Source organism: Colossoma macropomum, unplaced genomic scaffold, assembly GCF_904425465.1.
Source record: "Colossoma macropomum unplaced genomic scaffold, Colossoma_macropomum, whole genome shotgun sequence".
Classification (NCBI taxonomy): Eukaryota; Metazoa; Chordata; class Actinopteri; order Characiformes; family Serrasalmidae; genus Colossoma; species Colossoma macropomum.
In genome coordinates this window covers 64,457-84,090 of record NW_023494827.1, presented here as the reverse complement: position 1 = coordinate 84,090, position 19,634 = coordinate 64,457, and the positions used below count along the sequence as shown (strand labels likewise).

At 39.3% G+C, this 19,634-nt stretch overlaps 1 protein-coding gene across 1 annotated transcript in view; it reads left to right on the top strand.

Annotated features, from left to right (window-relative positions):
* LOC118800212 (interferon-induced protein 44-like) overlaps nt 1–8,175 on the top strand; it is a 53,326-nt gene extending 45,151 nt beyond the window's left edge. Inside the window, exons 6-7 of the mRNA XM_036560405.1 lie at nt 5,036–5,136; nt 5,948–8,175. Of these exons, the coding sequence (XP_036416298.1) occupies nt 5,036–5,136; nt 5,948–6,169 (323 nt within the window). The 3' untranslated portion in view covers nt 6,170–8,175. The remainder of the gene's footprint in view (nt 1–5,035; nt 5,137–5,947) is intronic.
* Nucleotides 8,176–19,634: the final 11,459 nt, after the last annotated feature.

The window sequence follows — 19,634 nt, the reverse complement described above, 5'->3', positions numbered from 1 at the left end:
CTTTATGCAATCATTTTCTGTAAGGGAGCTTTTAGAGGCATTAACTCCTCAGACTTCTGGTTCATAAATTTCAACTGCTTTGATGATGTCACACAACTGAATATATCAGCCAAACCAAATGATACATTTCAGTGTAATTGAGGACTGTATAAAGACATCAAAGACTGGATGTTGAGTAACTCCCTCCTACTCAACTCAGACAAAACAGAGGTTCTTCTTTTTGGTTCAAAAGCTGCAAGAAACAAACTTTCTAATTAAACGCTTAAACTTCATAGCTTCTGAGTTGCATCAGGTACATCTGTGTAACGATCAATCCCTATCTGACCTTCGATACGCATATAAGCAATATTACTAGAATAACTTTCCTTCATCTTCACAATATTGCCAAATTAAGTGATGCACAGTTTACAGGATGCTAGTTCACACATTTATAATCTCGAGGTTGGACTAATGATGTCCAGCAAACGCCTGAACAAGCTTTTAGTAAGTCCTTTGAAGAACTAGGAGGTTTGACCATATCAGTCCTACATTGGTTCCCAATCTACTGGGGCAGTCGTGGGCTGGAGGTTAGTGAACCAGAGGGAAGGTCACCAGTTTGATCCCCTTGGCCGACAGTACATGACTGAAGTGCCCTTGCGCAAGGCATCTAACCCCCAACTGCTCCCAGGGTGCCGTGGATAGGGCTGCCCACTGCAAGTATGCTCACTCCCTCCTAGTATGTATGTTCACTAGCAAACATGTATGTGGGTGTTTCACTGCACGGATGAGTTGAATGCAGATGTGTAATTCATCTGTGTGCAAAACACAGTTGGCTGACAAGATAAGATTTTTTACAGTTTGTTACTTGTAACAAGGTTTTTACAGTTTTCGTTCTTGATTCAATTCAATTGCAGCTAAATTCCACACTGAGTACAAAATTCTTCTACTGATACATAAAGCTCTAAACGCCTCGCCTCTCAGTACCTGAGTGAACTTATTTCTTAGTATGAACTGCCACAGCTATTTAAAGCGGCTGGCTTACTACTAGTACCTAGTATTAATAAAGTTACATCAGCAGGTAGAACCATCGACTGATGCCTTGGTGTGATCATGTAAGGTACTCCTTACACATCACAAGTAAAGATTGTTGTATATACTTATCTATACTTACCCGTGGACTGACCATCCTCATCTCTAAGAACTTTTACTTACCTGGATGAGTCCATCCTCTGTAGAAGGTGAGGTAGAAACACAACCTGTAGAAGAGAAAATTGTGTTAATAAGTGTGCAATGTAGCTGTAAAAGAATGCTAATGACATCATGACTGTGAACATGAACAGTGGTAGGAGATTATCTGATATAATTACTTTATAAATATACAAATGTAATTATATAAAATGTAAATTATATGAATAGTCAGTATTCTTGTTTTAACCCATGTTAGTAATGGTTTATTCTAGGGAGGAGTTACCGGAATACAGCGATCAGGCATAACATTATGACCACCTGCTTGTATCCAGCCAACAGCGTCCTATGACCACTGATGAAGGACTACAGGATGACCAACACAAACTGTGCAGCAGCAGATGAGCTATTGTCTCTGACTTTACATCTACAAGGTGGACTGACAAGGTACGAGTGTCTAATAGAGTGGACAGTGAGTGGACTGCTGTGTCTGATCCACCAAGTTTTATTTATGTTCTGAGATTCATAGTTAATGTTGAATTACTACATTAATTACTGCTCTGTTATCATTTCAGGTTCTCACTCCATAAAGTCTTTAAATGTTTGGTTGTTTTTTCCTCCATTTCTGTGTTATTTTGGTCTTTAAGTGAATTAAACTCAAATAGCTTAACGGCTGTTCAGACTGTCTGTGGTGGCTGTAACTGTAAGACTACATGACTGATAATCTGATAGTTCACTTCAACAGAATCTCTCACAAAATCACACACAGTTCTGCTCAGATTAAAGTGCTGATATTTAAAGAAAAAAAAAACTTTAAAATGATAAAATACTAAATAAATTAAAATAAAATTAAAAACAAGTTTTTTTTTTAAATGCTGGTACAAAATTGCAGTACAGATCATTTCTTGTGGAAATGCTGCAGTTACAATGTGTAGATCTGATGAGTAGAGACTGTATTACTCCTACAAATTGGAGTCAATTTAATCTACTACTTTAAACGCTTCTACTCCACGTTTTCTATGAAAATTTAACTAAAGGATTTTGTCTCTGTCTGTCTCTTCTTCAGTCTCCTCATTTCTCTCTCTCCAGCCCTTTTCTCTAAGACACTTTACCAAACACAGAACCAGGAAGCCACTCCTACTCAGTTCAGAGGAAACGAAACTGATCTCAGAGAGCTGCTCTCTCTCTCCGACTGTGAGTGCAGGAAAATGGCAGAGGCCAGTATTTCAGTAGATCAGGACCAGTTCAGCTGTCCAGTCTGTCTGGCTCTGCTGAAGGATCCAGTGTCTATTCCCTGTGGACACAGTTTCTGTATGGTGTGTATTAATGGCTGCTGGGATCAGGAGGATCAGAGGGGGGTCTACAGCTGCCCCCAGTGCAGAGAGACCTTCACTCCAAGGCCTGTTCTACGCAGAAATAATGTTATAGCTGAAGTGGTGGAGAAACTGAAGAAGACAGAACTCCAAGCTGCTCCTCCTGCTCTCTGTTACGCTGGACCTGGAGATGTGGAGTGTGATTTCTGCACTGGGAGAAAACGCAAAGCCATCAAGTCCTGTTTGGTGTGTGTAGCGTCTCTTTGTGAAGCTCATCTTAAACCTCATCTGGAAATTCCAACCTTGATCAAACACAAGCTGGTTACAGCCTCTTTAAAACAAGAGAAGATCTGCTCTCAACATGATAAACTGATCGAGATCTACTGTCGCACTGACCAACAGTTTGTCTGCTATTTGTGTACGATGGATGAACACATGGGACACAGTACAGTTGCAGCTGTAGCAGAAAGAAAAAGACAAACAGGTGAGAAGTAAAAAAAACTTTTAGACTCACTTCAAGCTGATTGTATTTCTAATTAAGAATCTGATACTTTACTTAATTACACAATTATACAGATGGTCAGTTTATAATTTTGGTAGGTAAGTGGTAAATAAACCTGACGTTACTTACTGTTAACAACAAGTCAAGCTAGTCAGCAAACCTTTGACCAGCCAACGCATGTCTTCCAGCATACTCACAGCTTTATGCTGCTCACATGTAGAACTAGAGTGAACTTTAACTCTTCAGCTGCTATTAATATAAACCAGAATACAAATTCTTTCTCCTCAGAATCAGCTGAAGGAGATGCAGAGGAAATTCCAGCAGAGACTCCAGGAGAAAGAGAAAAAGCTGCAGGAGGTGAAACAGGTTGTGAATTCAGTAAAATCTCTCCACAGGGTAAGAGGAGCTTCCTGCTGTGAATCAGAATGATGAACATCTTTACTTCATTAGTGATAGTTTAGTGAAAATCTTTACATGATCAGCAACAGAAAGCAATAATATTTCCTGAGCTACACAGTAAATATGTTATTTGCATTTTTGATAGCAGAAAATGTGAAAATGAGTTTGTTTCTTTTCTTCAGATTGCCATAAGTCAGTGGTTCTTAAACCAGACATCAGGGCTCCTCTTGATGGTCAAATGTCTGGGGAGCCCTGAGGACTGGATTGAGAACCACTGCCATAAAAGACAGACAGACACTTAGTTTCTCTCTCTTCTCAAATTATCTCACTTTAATTATGTGCTGTGAATCTGTTCTCTGCTTCTTTCTATCTGGATGAAGTATTTCAGTCTCCTTCATTCAGTCTGATGATCATTGTGCTTGTGTGTCTCCACAGTTGCAGCAGTTCAGATGATTTTACCCTCAGAGCCAAAAACCAGAGAAGATTTTCTACAGTGTATGTACACAATACACACACACACACACATACACACATACACACACTCACACACACACACACTCACACACACACACTCACACACACACACACTCACACACACACACTCACACACGCACACACTCACACACACACACACACACACACACACACACACACACCCACTCAAACACTCACACATACACACACTCACACACACACACACACTCAAACACTCACACACACACATACACACACACTCACACATACACACACACTCACACACACACACACATACACACACACTCACACACACACACTCACACACACACACACACACACACAAACACACTCACACATACACACACTCACGCACACACACAGACAGACACACACTCACACACATTGAGTGTGTGTCTGTCTGTGTCTGTCACACTGAATATTAAGCTTGAGGGTATAATAAGCCTGGAAATTGAAGGGTTCCACCATTTTTTTGTCCATCTGCCCCTTCGCTTTGTTGTGTTCCTCCAGTTCCAGAGTGATTTCCCCATCAATAATAAGGTCAGTGGCTGTAGAGCAGCTCCCGCCTTGACGGACCAGATCCACTGTGTTCTGTTTGTGCTCGATGCCTCTAAAGTGACGTCCTACTCCAGCAGTCTGCGAACCTCCCTCAGAAAGCTCCACACCACTGTGTCGAACCTGGGTAAGAGAGTTTATTCGGTACATGTGCTTCTGAAAGTTGACTGAGGAAAATAACAAAACTATCCATTGACCTTTTAATGCAAAAGCAAAAGGCAGCCATTCTGGCTATTTAATCTACTCTTCTCCTTTTAAAAATGTGTTTTCTCAGTGCTGCTGCCTCTGTTTTTATATGGTAAAGCTACACTATGTAAGTTAGTTTTATTAAAACTGAAAGAAGTAGCTAACAGGCTAAAATATGGTGGGTGTGCGCTGCTACAAGTCGACCTGTAAAAAGGCTTTAAATAATCATTTAAGACATGTTGGGTTGGACACAGGTTTTTCAGACCATGTCACATGTTTTTACGTGTTAACATCACACACACAGGCTCAAAAAGAAGATCCAGCTCAAAGTTTAGGTCTCAAATGCTAAATCAGCATCCAGTTTTAAGATAACATGATGTATTTTGATTTCACATGTTCTGAACTCTGTCATACTCCACAGGTATCCCTCAGCTGATTTTGCTGACACATGTGGACCTGGTGTGCTGTGCAGTGAAGGAGAATATGATGTCTGTCTACTCCAGCCGAGCTGTGCAGGAGGAGGTACTAAACCAGTTAAACTTCTAGAGTAGTGTTGTAAGCAAAAGATCATGGATTGTATGCGTTTAAATTAGAGATGACACACATCCAATAACAGGTATCAATTTCAGGCTAATATCAATATCAGAAAATGCCGGATAGGATATGGAATGAAAAATTAATCTGGTCCAGTCATGTAACAAATCTGTCCTGAAACAGCCCTCACTCACTGTGATTGTTAGCTGTGTAGTTGTAGTTCCTAAAAATAGCTCATTTTAAAGATGGGTAGGCAGTAACGGTGTCTCAATAGTCTGGCTGAAGCCCAGTTGTTCAGCTGTTTGTGCGCCACGATTATAGCGTCTCATTCATGTACAGCTTTCACAAATCAGGTAGACGCTAAAGGGTGTAACAAATAAGGATTAGCATTTTATCACCATCATAGCTTTAGTTCCAGTTTGTTTTAGTTAGTTGGTTCTATTAATTTTATATGTATAATATATTTTCAGGTACAGAAGTACAAAAAAGTAATGCAATCATTTTGCTTTTTTCACTTTTCACCACCCAAAAATCTGTATGTTTTTTTAGAGATCAAGTGCCTGGAGAAATCATAAATAAATAATTTTCAGACAGTATTAAATAAACTCAAGAGTAAATGGTCTCACATACAGCACAGGAGTTGTCTCTTGGCTGGAAACCGTTTTAATTTATATCTGTGTGTCTGGTGTGATAAATATTTCTTGTAGCATAAAATCAAAATGTTTAACTCATAGCACACATCTGGCAACCCTTGCATGAAAAATGATGAATATTAATGTGTATGTTAACACCCCTACAGATGCAGAAGGCAGCAGAGCTGGTGGGGCTGCCGTTGTCCTATTTGCTGCCAGTGAAGAACTACATTTCCCAGCTGTCAGTGGACCTCAACACTGACATCTTGCTCCTGAGTGTAGTCAGCAGCATCCTTCAGGCTGTGGATGACATGCTTGAGGACGAGTACCCTGGTGTCATCACAGGGCCTCACACTCAGACCCCCCCAAACAGCAGCATCAAAATGTAGGAGCCATGAGTTACACACAGAACAGAATCACTCACAGTGTAAACAAACAGTCTGTCTATTGACCAACCTGTCTATCTGTCTATTACAGATAGTGATATTTTCCACAGTACAGGAAAGCAGATTAGTGAACGCCTTTTAGAATATGTTCAGCATAAGAAATAACAAACAGTGATGATGTGCAATTGGAAATAGCCAATTTATCAGTCATATTTTGGCTGATCTGTGCTTTATTTTGATATAGCAGCTTTTTTAATGTTATTTAAATAGGCAACGTTTTGCCTTTGACAATACAATCTATTCAAAGTGGCAGTTTAGCCCATTAAAAAGTAAAAAATCATTGTGATTTTGGAAAGTAATGTAATTGTAATAGTGTGCTTCATGGGTTCATTTACCTATGCAAAAATGCTGTTTACAGCCAGTTTGGCTGTAAATCAGAAACGGATATAAAAATTCATGATCATGCATCCTAAATTAAAAGTTTTACAAAGGAAGTCAAACAAATAGAGCACAGAAGCTTTAAAATGTTAATAGTTCATAGCAATTATGCACAGTTGTATTTTTCAGTCTACAAGTCGATGTGGTGCCAAACTGTCTCCATGTTCAGACTATGCATTTATAGTTTCTGCAAAGTTGAGGTGCAACATTCAAGGTTCACTTACAAGCAGCTTTAAGTGCCTGAAATGATGTTTGTGTTTGTGTCCAGTTTTTTGTAGAGGCCAAATGTCCACAGGATAGTGGAAAACAGAAAAATTCTTCCTCCAGGGTGACTCTAGCAGTTTGCCGTACAATATGCTGATTTTTACCATGTAAAGTACCCAGACTTGCATTGTCCTGGTTATTATGTTGGACAGCTTTAGGGCCAATTAATAAAATTGCTTAAGCTCATGATTATGCTTTGAATGAGTGTGAATATTTTTTTGCTACATCCGTGTCACACATTCTGGACTACAGAATGACAGTGATGTGAAAGTGATATAATGAATATACACTAAAGCATCTAGACGGGCACAGACAGGTAGAGAGAATGATTTAATTGGACGGGAGTCATAGGCAGACTAGAAACCTTTTGGCAAGGCAGCATTAACCCAATAAGCTTTGGGCCCCGTCCACTAGGGGGCAACACCACACAAGCATAAAGAATGGAAAAAAGTAAGCAAGGGGAAAGAGATATATATGTTGATTAAGATGTGTCTATTATCCAGACAGTGTTTCCCACTGATTAAGATGTGTCCTTTTAGATTGTCTATAAGCCTACAGTAACTTTGGTGCTGAGACAAGCGGGTGGACAGGTGGGGCCGAAGGGGGGAGTTTGGGGGGGTCTGTGTAGCCAAAACACAGATCCCTATCTCCCCCTGAATTACAGCAACTGACAGGAACAGTGAATTCTCAAGAAGAGTCCTGCGACTATATCTTGTTGTTAATCATTATTCTGTGTTCTTTGGAAAACTGGTACAGCCCGTTAACCTCAATTCTAAAACCAGCACTCACAAATCTAATCCTTGCAGTTCTGTGTTCTCCATGGTGCTGCAATGCTTCCGGAACACATCTGGGCACCATTCTTAGGCACAATATCCTATCAAGACAGTGAAAGGCCTGAAAACAGAATGTGATCATTTTTATAGTATCTCTAAAGTCTGTAACATTGTCTCCACTACAGAAACTCATTCATGCCTTTGTCTCAAGACTGAATCCCCACTCTCTTATCTGGCTCAACTGAGAGGCAAGACACAATAAAATCATCTTTACACCTGCCTTTATCTTTTAGACCGGGGGCTGTATAACAAAACGTCTGATGACTTATCTGTTTAGTCATCCTGACACCTTCATGTAGGACTGAATTTAGGACAGTATTTATTACAGAATAACAGTTCCCAAGTTCATAATATTATCGTAATATAGATAAGGAAAGACACACACACACACACACACAAACACACACACACACACACACACACAGACCCACACACAAATCAAAGAATGGCCTTGTAAACAGGAGTTATCATCTATAAATGCTGTGTTGCCTTATGTATGAATGTTAAATGTCAAATATGTATTTACACTTTTTTAACCATGTTTGGTTCAGTTTTCTTTTTTTTTTCTTCTTTTTTTTAAATTTTATTTCCGTGGCTGCTGCTGTTGTTTATTGTTCTTTCTCTGTCCTCCACCTTGAATAAAACTACTAAAAATTGAATAAAACGAGTACAAATGCTTGTTATTACATGAAGTATTTTTTTAGGTCAATCTGATAAGCCACTTTTACAGTATATACACATATATGTATATATAGAAATATTTACACACACACAGTATCTCACAAAAGTGAGTACATCCCTCACATTTCTGCAAAAATTTTATTATACATTTTCATGGGAGAACACTATAGAAATGAAACTTAAAGTAGTCAGTGTACAGCTTGTATAGCAGTATAGATTTACTGTCCTCTGAAAATAACTCAACACACAGCCATTAATGTCTAAACAGCTGGCAACACAAGTGAGTACACCTCACAGTGAACATGTGCAAATTGTGCTCAGAATGTCAATATTTTGTGTGACCACCATTATTATCTAGCACTGCTTTAACCCTCTTGGGCATGGAATTCACCAGAGCTGCACAGGTTGCTACTGGAATCCTCCTCCACTCCTCCATGATGACATCACGGAGCTGGTGGATGTTAGACACCTTGCGCTCCTCCACCTTCTGCTTGAGGATGCCCCACAGGTGCTCAATTGGGTTTAGGTCTGGAGACACACTTGGCCCGTCCATCACCTTTACCTTCAGCAAGGCAGTTGTCATCTTGGAGGTGTGTTTGGGGTCGTTATTGTGTTGGAGAACTGCCATGTGGCGCAGTTTCCGAAGGGAGGGGATCATGCTCTGCTTCAGAATGTCACAGTACATGGTGGAATTCATGTTTCCCTCAATGAACCGCAGCTCCCCAGTTCCGGCAGCACTTATGCAGCTCCAGACCATGATGCTACCACCACCATGCTTGACTGTAGGCAAGAGACAGTTGTCTTGGTACTCCTCACCAGGGCGCCACCATACATGCTGGACACCATCTGAGCCAAACAAGTTCATTTTGGTCTCATCAGACCAGCGGACATGGTTCCAGTAATCCATGTTCTTGGAGTGCTTGTCTTCAGCAAACTGTTTGTGGGCTTTCTCGTGCGTCAGCTTCAGAAGAGGCTTCCTTCTGAGACGACGGCCATGCAGACCGAGTTGATGCATCGTGCAGTGTATGGTCTGAGCACTGACAGGCTGACCTCCCTCTTCTTCAACCTCTGCAGCAATGCTGGCAGCACTCATGCACTTTTTTAAGCCAAGCTCTGGACATGACGCTGAACACGTGGACTCAACTTCTTTGGTTGACCCTGGCGAGGCCTGTTCCGAGTGGAACCTCTCCTGAGAAACCGCTGTATGACCTTGGTCACCGTGCTATAGCTCAGTTTCAGTTGTTAGCAATCTTCTTATAGCCTAGGCCGTCTTTGTGGAGAGCAACAATTCTATTTCTCACATCCTCAGAGAGTTCTTTGCCATGAGGTGCCATGTTGAATATCCAGTGGCCAGTATGAGCGAATTGTACCCAAAACACCAAATTTAACAGCCCTGCTCCCCATTCACACCTGGAACCTTGTAACTCTAACGAGTCACATGACACCAGGGAGGGACAGCGACACAATTGGGCACAATTTGGACATGTTCACTGTGAGGTGTACTCACTTGTGTTGCCAGCTGTTTAGACATTAATGGCTGTGTGTTGAGTTATTTTCAGAGTACAGTAAATCTATACTGCTATACAAGCTGTACCCTGACTACTTTAAGTTATATCCAAGTTTCATTTCTATTGTGTTCTCTCATGAAAAGATGTGAGGGGTGTACTCACTTTTATGGATCCAGTCCACCAATCGAGTAGTGTTTTCAACGCAAAGCAAAAATGATAGACGAATAATTGTTCTATTGCTATCAGGTCAAATACTGAAACACTGGCAAAGATAAAAACTTTTTCTTGTCCGTGTAGCCAAAACACAGATCCCTATCTCCCTCTGAATTACAGCAACTGACAGGAACAGTGAATTCTCAAGAAGATAAGATTCCTGTGAGTAATTCTTGTTGTTAATCATTAGCCTGTGTTCTTTGGAAAACTTCAGGGTCACAGGGGGAAATAGAGCCTATCCCAGCAGTCATTGGACAGAAGCCATGAAACATCCTAACCAGGTTACCAGTCAATCAACAGGGCAGACATATACATCCACACACACAGCTAGGGGCAAATTTGCATGTCCAACCCACACAGACACAGGGAGAACATGCATACTCCACACAGACAGGATCCCAGTCGCTCGGCCAGGGAGTCAAACCCAAGCTCTTCTTGCTGTGGGATGACAGCGCTACCCACCACACCACTGTGCCACCAACAAGGCCAACTTATGGCCAACCCCAATGGTTCTCTAACTTCTGTTTCAGCTGTCCGGTTATACCTCACAGCTAGCATAATGGCAAGATAATGTATACATTTATTTATGTTGCAAAACGTTGGTTTCAACTGTGAGAAGTTTTTAAAAACCCAGAAGCAGTACTACAGCAACTTCTTCTCCAATCCTAAAATTCTTAACATATTCCCCATTTATTCCTATGGGATAGGATAAGAATCCTACCCTATTCCTTTGCTATCCTATTTCTCTATGCCTGCTCCTAAAATTCCTATCCCATCCTAAAATTCTTAAAATTCCTAAATTAAGATAAGATTTACTTCTATAATATGCAATTGTGAAAAATCTCATCCTGACTTGTCAGATTTTAACGTAAGACAAAAAGACAGGAAGTTTCCGCAGTTCTACAGAATTACAGAATTGTCCTAACTTTGAAATCATATTTATTTAGTTATAACAACTTCAGTGAGGGCTGATTGTAGGTCAGCAGCTATTAAAGAACAACAGTTCTTACTTTCTTAATTTTAATTTCATAATCATTAACACCAGAAAAGGAAACAATATTAAACAAACATCTTTACAAGACGAAAGTTTAGGACAACCCCAAAAGTGTCCTAACTTCTGTTATATCCCTCTGTTTCTATTGTTTTATGCACTGACAGGCTGCATAAGAAGTTCACTATAACTTTAACTGACATGATAACTGATATAATGATATTGCTTTTGTCTATATTGCAAAATGGTGATTTCAACTCACTCACTCACTCACTCACTCACTCACTCACTCACTCACTCACTTACTCACTCACTCATCATCTAAGTTGCTTATCCTCCTGAGACACAGGGGGTGCTAGAGCCTATCCCAGCGCACAATGGACAGAGGGCAAGCAACACCCTGGACAGGTCGCCAGTCCATCACAGGGCAGGATAAAAAGACATCACATTGGGCCCAATCACCCTACCAGCTGGCTATTTTAAACAATAGCCTGGGGCTTCAAAATTAGCTAAAGTTAGCATTTTAATCTCTCGATGTACAAAACATTGTAAAATGGACACTCAATAATGTAAAATTGCAAATATAATGCCATGTGTGTATCTTTACAACAACAAAAAGCAAAGACAACAACACACAAGAGATTCTAAAACACTTTTGAAAATGACTTGTGAAAAGATAATTATGGTGCATGAACTCTTACCATTCAAAAGGACTTGACTATTTTTGTTTTTTTGTTTTTTTTTTCATAATAATAAAAAGAAAGTTCCACACACCGTATGCAATTACTCCAACTGTCACGTCATTCAATATAATGCTGCTCACCCATTTCTTCAGCTGGGAGTAAGGCTCATTGGTAGGGGATGAGGAGGCTGGTTGATTGGTAGGTGTATGGGCATTCAGTGCACTGCTGCTCCCATAATCCCACTTTCCTTTTGTGACCTAAGCCAACAATTTGCCACATCCCAGTAACAAAATCTTAAATGTAAAATGTGTAGCTGTGTGATTTTCAAATTATAACCCCATTTCCAAAAAAGTTGAGACGCTGTGCAGAATGTAAATAAAAACAGAATGCAATGATATGCAAATCATGTAAACCATATTTTCAAAGGAAAATAGTACAAAGATAACATATCAAATGTTGAAACTGAGAAATTTTATCGTTTTTTGAACAATTATTTGCCCATTTTGAATTTGATGCCAAAAACATGTTCCAAAAAGGTTGGGACGGGGGCCTGTTTACCACTGTGTTTCATCACCTCTTCTTTTAACAACACTCTGTAAGTGTTTGGGAACTGAGGAGACACTGCTGTAGTTTTGAAAGTGAAATGTTTCCATGTTCTTGTTTGATATAGAATTTCAGCTCATCAACATTTCAGGGTCTACTTTGTTGTATTATTCGTTTCATAATGCAGCAAAAATTCTCAGTGGTGACTGAGCACCTGGACTCTTTTAGTATGGAGCAATGCTGCTGTAATACATGCAGAATGTGGTTTGACATTGTCTTGCTGAAATAATCAAGGCCTTCCCTGAAAAAGACGTCGTCTGGATGGCAGCATATGTTGCCAAAACATGTATATATCATTCAGCATTATTGATGCATTCTCAGATGTGCACGTCACCCATGCCATGTGCACTAATGCACCCCTATACTATCATGAATACTGGCTTTTGAGCTGTGCACTGATAACAAGCTTATCTTGCATTTGTGGATGCAGTGATGAACTGTTTTTACAGACAGTGATTTTTAAAAGTGTTTCTGAGCTCATGCAGTGATTTCCTCTACACTGTAAACCCGCATTTTGTTTTAACTCAAATAAATTAAGTCAGTTGTACATAAAACTCAGTATATCCCACACATTGCTCAAGAATTTTAAGTTAAGGGAATGTTTTTGATGATTTTGTGACACATTTTTGAGTTGAATTAACTTTTTGCTATTTAGTTTAGTCTGTTGCTATGGCAACTTTGAAACCCCGTATTCAAAAAATGACGACATTTCTGTTGCTTTTAATTGTTTCTTTCTCATTAAAGTTGCTGAACAACTGTGTGAAACTGAGTGAAACTAAGTAAACTGTGAAATACAGTTACATGTTTGTTTTGTTAACACAATTTTATTAGATAAAACGTATATTTCTTTCCCATTGGCTCCTGGCTTCATCTATTTGCATACTGAGTGTTTCCTTCCCTTTGTTTTATTCACCGTCAGTGTGCTTTCATTCCACCCAGGCTGCCTTTCCTTGGGGAAATGTTTTACTCAGCTGCCTGACATTGTGTTGTTGGGTAAGAGTGAAGGTTATCATTCTCTTTGCTAATGAGTGGGCATTTCTGTTGGTCAGTGACCATGTTCACAGTAAAAGTTAACCCTTTGGTGTTTAGCAAAATGGTAAATATCACTTAAATAGAAAAAAAAATCTTAATTGCCTAATGAAACATATAGTTAAATTGCAATTTCAAGACATTAAATTAAAATAATTAGATTTACGAGTTGCGCAAACATATGTTTATGTTAGCCTAACTCAAAAATTATAGTTACTCTAACTGAAGTTTTCATTACACATTACTTAATTTTTTTAAGGCAACCGGTTTCCTCAAATTTTTAAAGTAAATTCAACTTATCCGGGCTTACAGTGTACAGAATCGTGTCTGTTTTTAATCCAGTGCTGCCTGTGGGCCCAAAGATCACGGCCAGCAAATACTGGTTTTTAACCTTGTCTCTTACATACAGAGATTTCTCCAGAATCTTTTCTCTGAATCTTTTAATGTTATTATGTACTGTAGATGATAAAAAAACAAAATGATGCTCTTTTACATTGAGAAATGTTATTCTTGAATTGTTGCACTATTTGCTTGTGCAGTCTTTCACAGAGTGGTGAACCCCTCCTCATCTTTACTTCTGAAAGACTCAGCCTCTCTGGGATGCTCTTTTATACCCAATCATGTTATTGACCTGTTTCCAATTAACCACCAAGTGTTTTTTTAAGGAATTAGCATTTTGTTGCCCCGTCCCAACTTTTTTGGAATGTGTTGTTGGCAAATATTTTTCAAGAAACTATAAAATTTCTCAGTTTTCAACATTTCATATGTTGTCTTTGTGCTGTTTTCAATTAAGTATAGGGTTTAAATGATTTGCACATCATTGCATTTTGTTTGTATTTACATTTTGCACAGCGTCCAAACTTTCTTGGAAATGAGGTTGTATAACTTGTATGTAACTTGCCACAAAATACATGCATGAGTCCAATGCAACATGCATGCTAAGCTCATCACTTGTGAACATGTGCATTACTAAGTCAGTTCAATGAGCTTAATGATGATGCGAATTACCTGAATTAGTTTTAACATTCAGGAATATCAGGGGTCACAGAAATCATTTTTCTAAGCACACAAGAGAGAAGAAATATTTAGAATTTATCCATATTTGGCCATTTCTGTCTGTTTCATCAGCCTTTACATTGGTGGCAGTTGCGATTCTGAGTCAGGATGCATGTTCTTGCTGTGAAGATAAGACATTAATTTTTGCAGTTTATGACTGGTGGCTTTTATTAAAGAGGAAGTTGAGAAAGGAGTATTGGGTAAATAGAGTGTCACCCCTTTAACGCAGCAGTTGTGTACGTGTGTGTCCGCTGGCTCCTCCTTGCTTCTGAAGTCAAAAGGTCAGCTTTGTCCAGAGTGCATAGATAAATACATTACATGGGTATCAGGGTGATGAGACCGAGCTGGGTGAATGGTAGGGTTGAGTGGTTGATGAGACAGGACCCCTAACAATTGGTAGTGGTATGGGAATTGGTAGGGGTATAAGGATGAGGAGACAGGACAGCTTCACTGGTAGAGGTATGAGGATGAGAAGACAATACAGGTTAATTGGTAGGGGCATTGGGATGGGGAGACAGGGTTGGTTCATTGGTAGGGGTATTGGGATGGGGAGACAAGACAGGTTAATTGGTAGGGGTATTGGGATGGGGAGAGAGGGCTGGTTCATTGGTAGGGGAATGTGAATGGGGAGACAGGGCTGGTTCATTGGTAGGGGTATTGGGATGGGGAGACAGGGCTGGTTCATTGGTAGGGGTATTGGGATGGGGAGAGAGGGCCGGTTCATTGGTAGGGGAATGTGAATGGGGAGACAGGGCTGGTTCAATAGTCATAGCTGAATACTGAATACACTCTTAAATATATTCAGTAATATTTTCTACCACATTTTATAAAAAGTAATGTATTCGGAACACATTTAAAATACATATACATTAGAAGACATGGGAAACACTCTGCTGTATTAACACTGTTCCTTGCTGTTACTTGTTGACAGTTTTCTTCATGTAATTCTACTTTTAACATGTTTCATTCAAAATTTCGATTATTCAAATGAATTCAAAATGAATAAAAACCTCTCAATATTAATTTGGCTCCACTGCTGCGTGTGATTTGAACTGTGTGATTTTCAGTTAATAACTTGTATGTAACATGCCACGAAATGCATGCATGAGTCCAATGCAACACAGATGCTAAGCTCATCACTCATGAACATGTGCATTACTAAGGAGACAGTTCTGTTCAGTCATGCCTCGAAAGAGTTTAGTAACACTGAAATTCAATAACTGAATTACTACATTGATTTATCAGTCTACTCAGGCTTTAGCAGGAACTTCAGTGTTTGTAAAGAAGCCATTTCTTGAGTCCTTCTTAGAGTATGTCTCTACACACTATGCTGATTTAAAAATAGTTAAGAAGCAAGCATTGATAGTGCTTGTTACTGGTTCACTGGTTGGAGAGGACGGCTTGCTGGTTCTTCTGCAGTGCCTGGTGACATCAGGACATAGTTGACAGGCTGCAGAGTCAGACTTCTGTAGTGGCTTTGCAGTTCAGTGTGGGTAATTTTGAATCTATCCTCGCAGGAGATTTGGCAGCAGGCTATTATTGGCCAATCAAAACTTGCAAATTGAATTGCCAAAACTTGAAGTCAAATGCAGCTCAGTTAAACTATTGGAAGTGCAATAGTCTTAATACTTAAAACACCTCTTTCAGGTGATTATGTAAAAGAATGATAAAAGAAATGAAACAAAGACACAACAAACTGTGACATGGACAATAAAAATAAAAATCTAAAATGTGCAGATTTTAAGTGCTTCTTTTCCTTTTTTGGTGGTTACATCTTTACCTCTCTATCTCATTGCTTGTTTGCTGGAGTTTAAGGCAGGAAAAAGGAACTTGCTGCTAATGTTTATGCACATTGGACTATCTGCTCAAATTCACTATACAATTACTTCACATACACAGATTTCTGAGTGGAGGTGCTTATCATTAAAATAAAAGAACACTGTAAGTCTACACTTTCCTATATAAACCCTATTACTGTTTCAAACAGGGAGTGTTACTAGAAATCTAATGCAGGCACAAACTAGCAGACTTGAAGTACTCTTACTTCACTCAATGGTTACATAAAGTTACATAAAGTAATCCTTCTGACTAATAATCCTAATTTTAGGAGAAAGGAAAATAACATCATTACTAAAGGAAAAAAAGACTTTTCTTACTAGTTACATAGGATTACTCAAAAGACAAAACTAACAGTTCTACTTCAAGAGAGAGAAAACAAGAGTTTTTACAGTTATAACGGCTTCTAAAAGCACACAGTCGTAGTTCTTTTAGCAATTTCTCTCCTTATCATCAACCTTTACATTGCTCGCAGTTACGAAACGTTCTCAGTCAGGATGCACGTTCTTGCTGCAAAGATAAGATATGCATTTTTGCAGTTTATAACTGTGGATGTCATACTTGGGGATAGAAAGAGGAACAGAGTATGGAGTAAAGTGACGTTGGTTGGAGGGTCGGTTCCTCCTTGCTTCTGAAATGAAAAGGTCAGCTTTTTCTCAGAGGGCTCCACTCAGTTTATTATTAAAAAATAGCTAGATAGACTACAGGGATATGGAGATAAGGATAAAGAAAATAGTTCTACATAGAACCGTGAACCGTCAAAGAACTCTGTGCATGATTAATGGATTCTTTGCATCGAGAGAAGGTTTTCAGATGTAGAATGTGCTGTAGATGGTTCTATATAGAACCTATTTGAAAAGGGTTCTATACAACACTAAAAAGGGTTCTTCAATTGTTACGATGTCAAGCTTGTATCAACAGAGTAACCTTTTAGAACCCTATAGAACCTGGCAGAAAATCATTGTATGGAAATGTACTTTATATTGTTTCCAATTTATTTTAACTTAAAGAGCAAACAAACATGTATTTTGATCAGGGGCACCCAAATTTTACCTGTGACTGTAGGCCAGTTTGTTTACACATGCATGGCTGAAAAAGTACACAATCATAATTTAAAGCAGGCGTGTCAAACTGGGTTCTTTTTGGGCCACAGCTCTGCAGAGATTTGTGTTTTCTAGCATTCTAAATTCAGTTCATGGAGCTCTTGCTGATTCACTGATGAGCTGAATCAAGTGTATTTAATGAGGCAGAACAGTGAAGTCTGTAGTGCTGTGGCCTGCGAGGACTGGAGTCTGACATATGTGCTCTACAGGGAAACACTAAAATATTGCCACATTATCACTCAGTGTTTTAAGAGTAAAAGTGAATCAAACATCACGTGTGCATTTTATTTAATATTATTTATCATCTTTTTTTGAGAACACCGGCCATAGACGAGGATCAGAGGAACTTTCTCACCAGGTTAGAGTTACACTATATTGCCAAAAGTATTCACTCACCCACTCACACCTGAATTCAGGTGTACCAGTCACTTCCATGGCCACAGGTGTATAAAACCAAGCATCTAGGCCTGCAGACTGCTTCTACATACATTTGTGAAAGTTGCTTTCAGGAGCTCAGTGAATTCCAGAGTGGCACCGTGATCGGATGCCACCTGTGCAACAAGTCCAGTCGTGAAATTTCCTCACTACTAAATATTCCATTCAACTGTCAGTGGTATTATGGACAATTTCATGCTCCCAACTTTGTGGGAACAGTTTGGGGACGGCCCCTTCTTGTTCCAACATGACTGCACACCAGTGCACAAAGATAGGTCCATAAAGACATGGATGAGCGAGTTTGATGTGGAAGAACTTGACTGGTCTGCACAGAGTCCTGACCTCAACCTGATAGAACACGTTTGGAAAGAAATAGAGCGGAGACTGTGAGCCAGGCCTTCTCGTCCAACATCAGTGTCTGACCTCACAAATGCACTTCTGGAAGAATGGTCAAATATTCCCATAAACACACTCCTAAACCTTGTGGAAAGCCTTCCCAGAAGAGTTGAAGCTGTTATAGCTGCAAAGGGTGGGCCAACATCATATTAAACCTTATGGATTAAGAATGGGATGTCACTCAAGTTCATATGCGTGTGAAGGCAGACGAGTGAATACTTTTTGAAATATAGTGTAACTTAGGTGGTCTGCGTTTACATAGACATATGCCAGTTGTTTTAGCTTGTTGTTATTGTTGTTGTTTGTTTTTTACTGCAGTGAGTCACTTTGAGGCAAGCTGAAGTTCCAGAGCACATCAGCATTTATTTTTGATTCCATTAAATTAATGGGTATCTGGGTCCGGATTCATGACAGAACTGAAGGTTCTTAAGACAAACACTAGGAAGTTTGAGTTGATCTTAAATGTAATTCTCATGTAAAATGTTCTCAAATATTCTCTCAAGACAGTCTTAATTAGTTTCTTAAGATTTCTTTAGAAAATCTTCATTGTTTCTACATGCTATGTTGCATTTTACCACATGCCATAAATGATGCAAGATACATTTTAAAGTTGTATTAAATGTTATTTGCGTTATTTAGTTTAATCCACTCAGGAGCAAAATGGAGGGAAAAAATGTAGCAAACAAGAACTAGAGGTGATGGTGGGAGAAACAGCCAACAGGAAAAAGTTCTCATTGGAAAACATGATAATTGTGGGGTGACAGACGAGGGATGAGCGGTAGCAGAAGCAGCGTCACTTGACCATGTCTTACAAGACAAGTGAGGCTATCATAAAGTTTGTCCATTTTCTAGAAAACCACTTGTTCTTAGAATTATTCTTAAGAAACTTGTCAAGGAAATAAAATAAGAGAACTCTTAATTATTTTTTCTTAAGAATGAAGTTAAGAAAAAACACACATTTAAGAAGATTTTCTTTCTTAAGACACTTTTGTGAATTTGGCACCTGTGAGGTAAAGCTAGCATTACAGTGTGTAGCAGAGAGAAAGAACACAGGCAGTTTCTTAACAATCTCTCTCTCTCTCTCTCTCTCTCTCTCTCTCTCTCTCTCTCTCTCTCTTCTCTCTCTCTCTCTCTTTCTCTCTCTCTCTCTCTCTCTCTCTCTCTCTATACCCCAGTTTCCCAACAGATTTTGCAAGCAGTGTAATGATAAACGAGTCCTCTCTTATTCTCTCTCAGTTCTTTTCCCAAAGTGGCGATTATTGCCTTTTACACTTCACCATCAGTTCACTTGTCCATCATCCACGATATCCGATTACATCGTCCTCCCAACAAGGTTTAACATACAGTACTATGCAAAAGTCTTAAAATAAAATAAAAAGTAGATAAAAAGCTAAAAGTA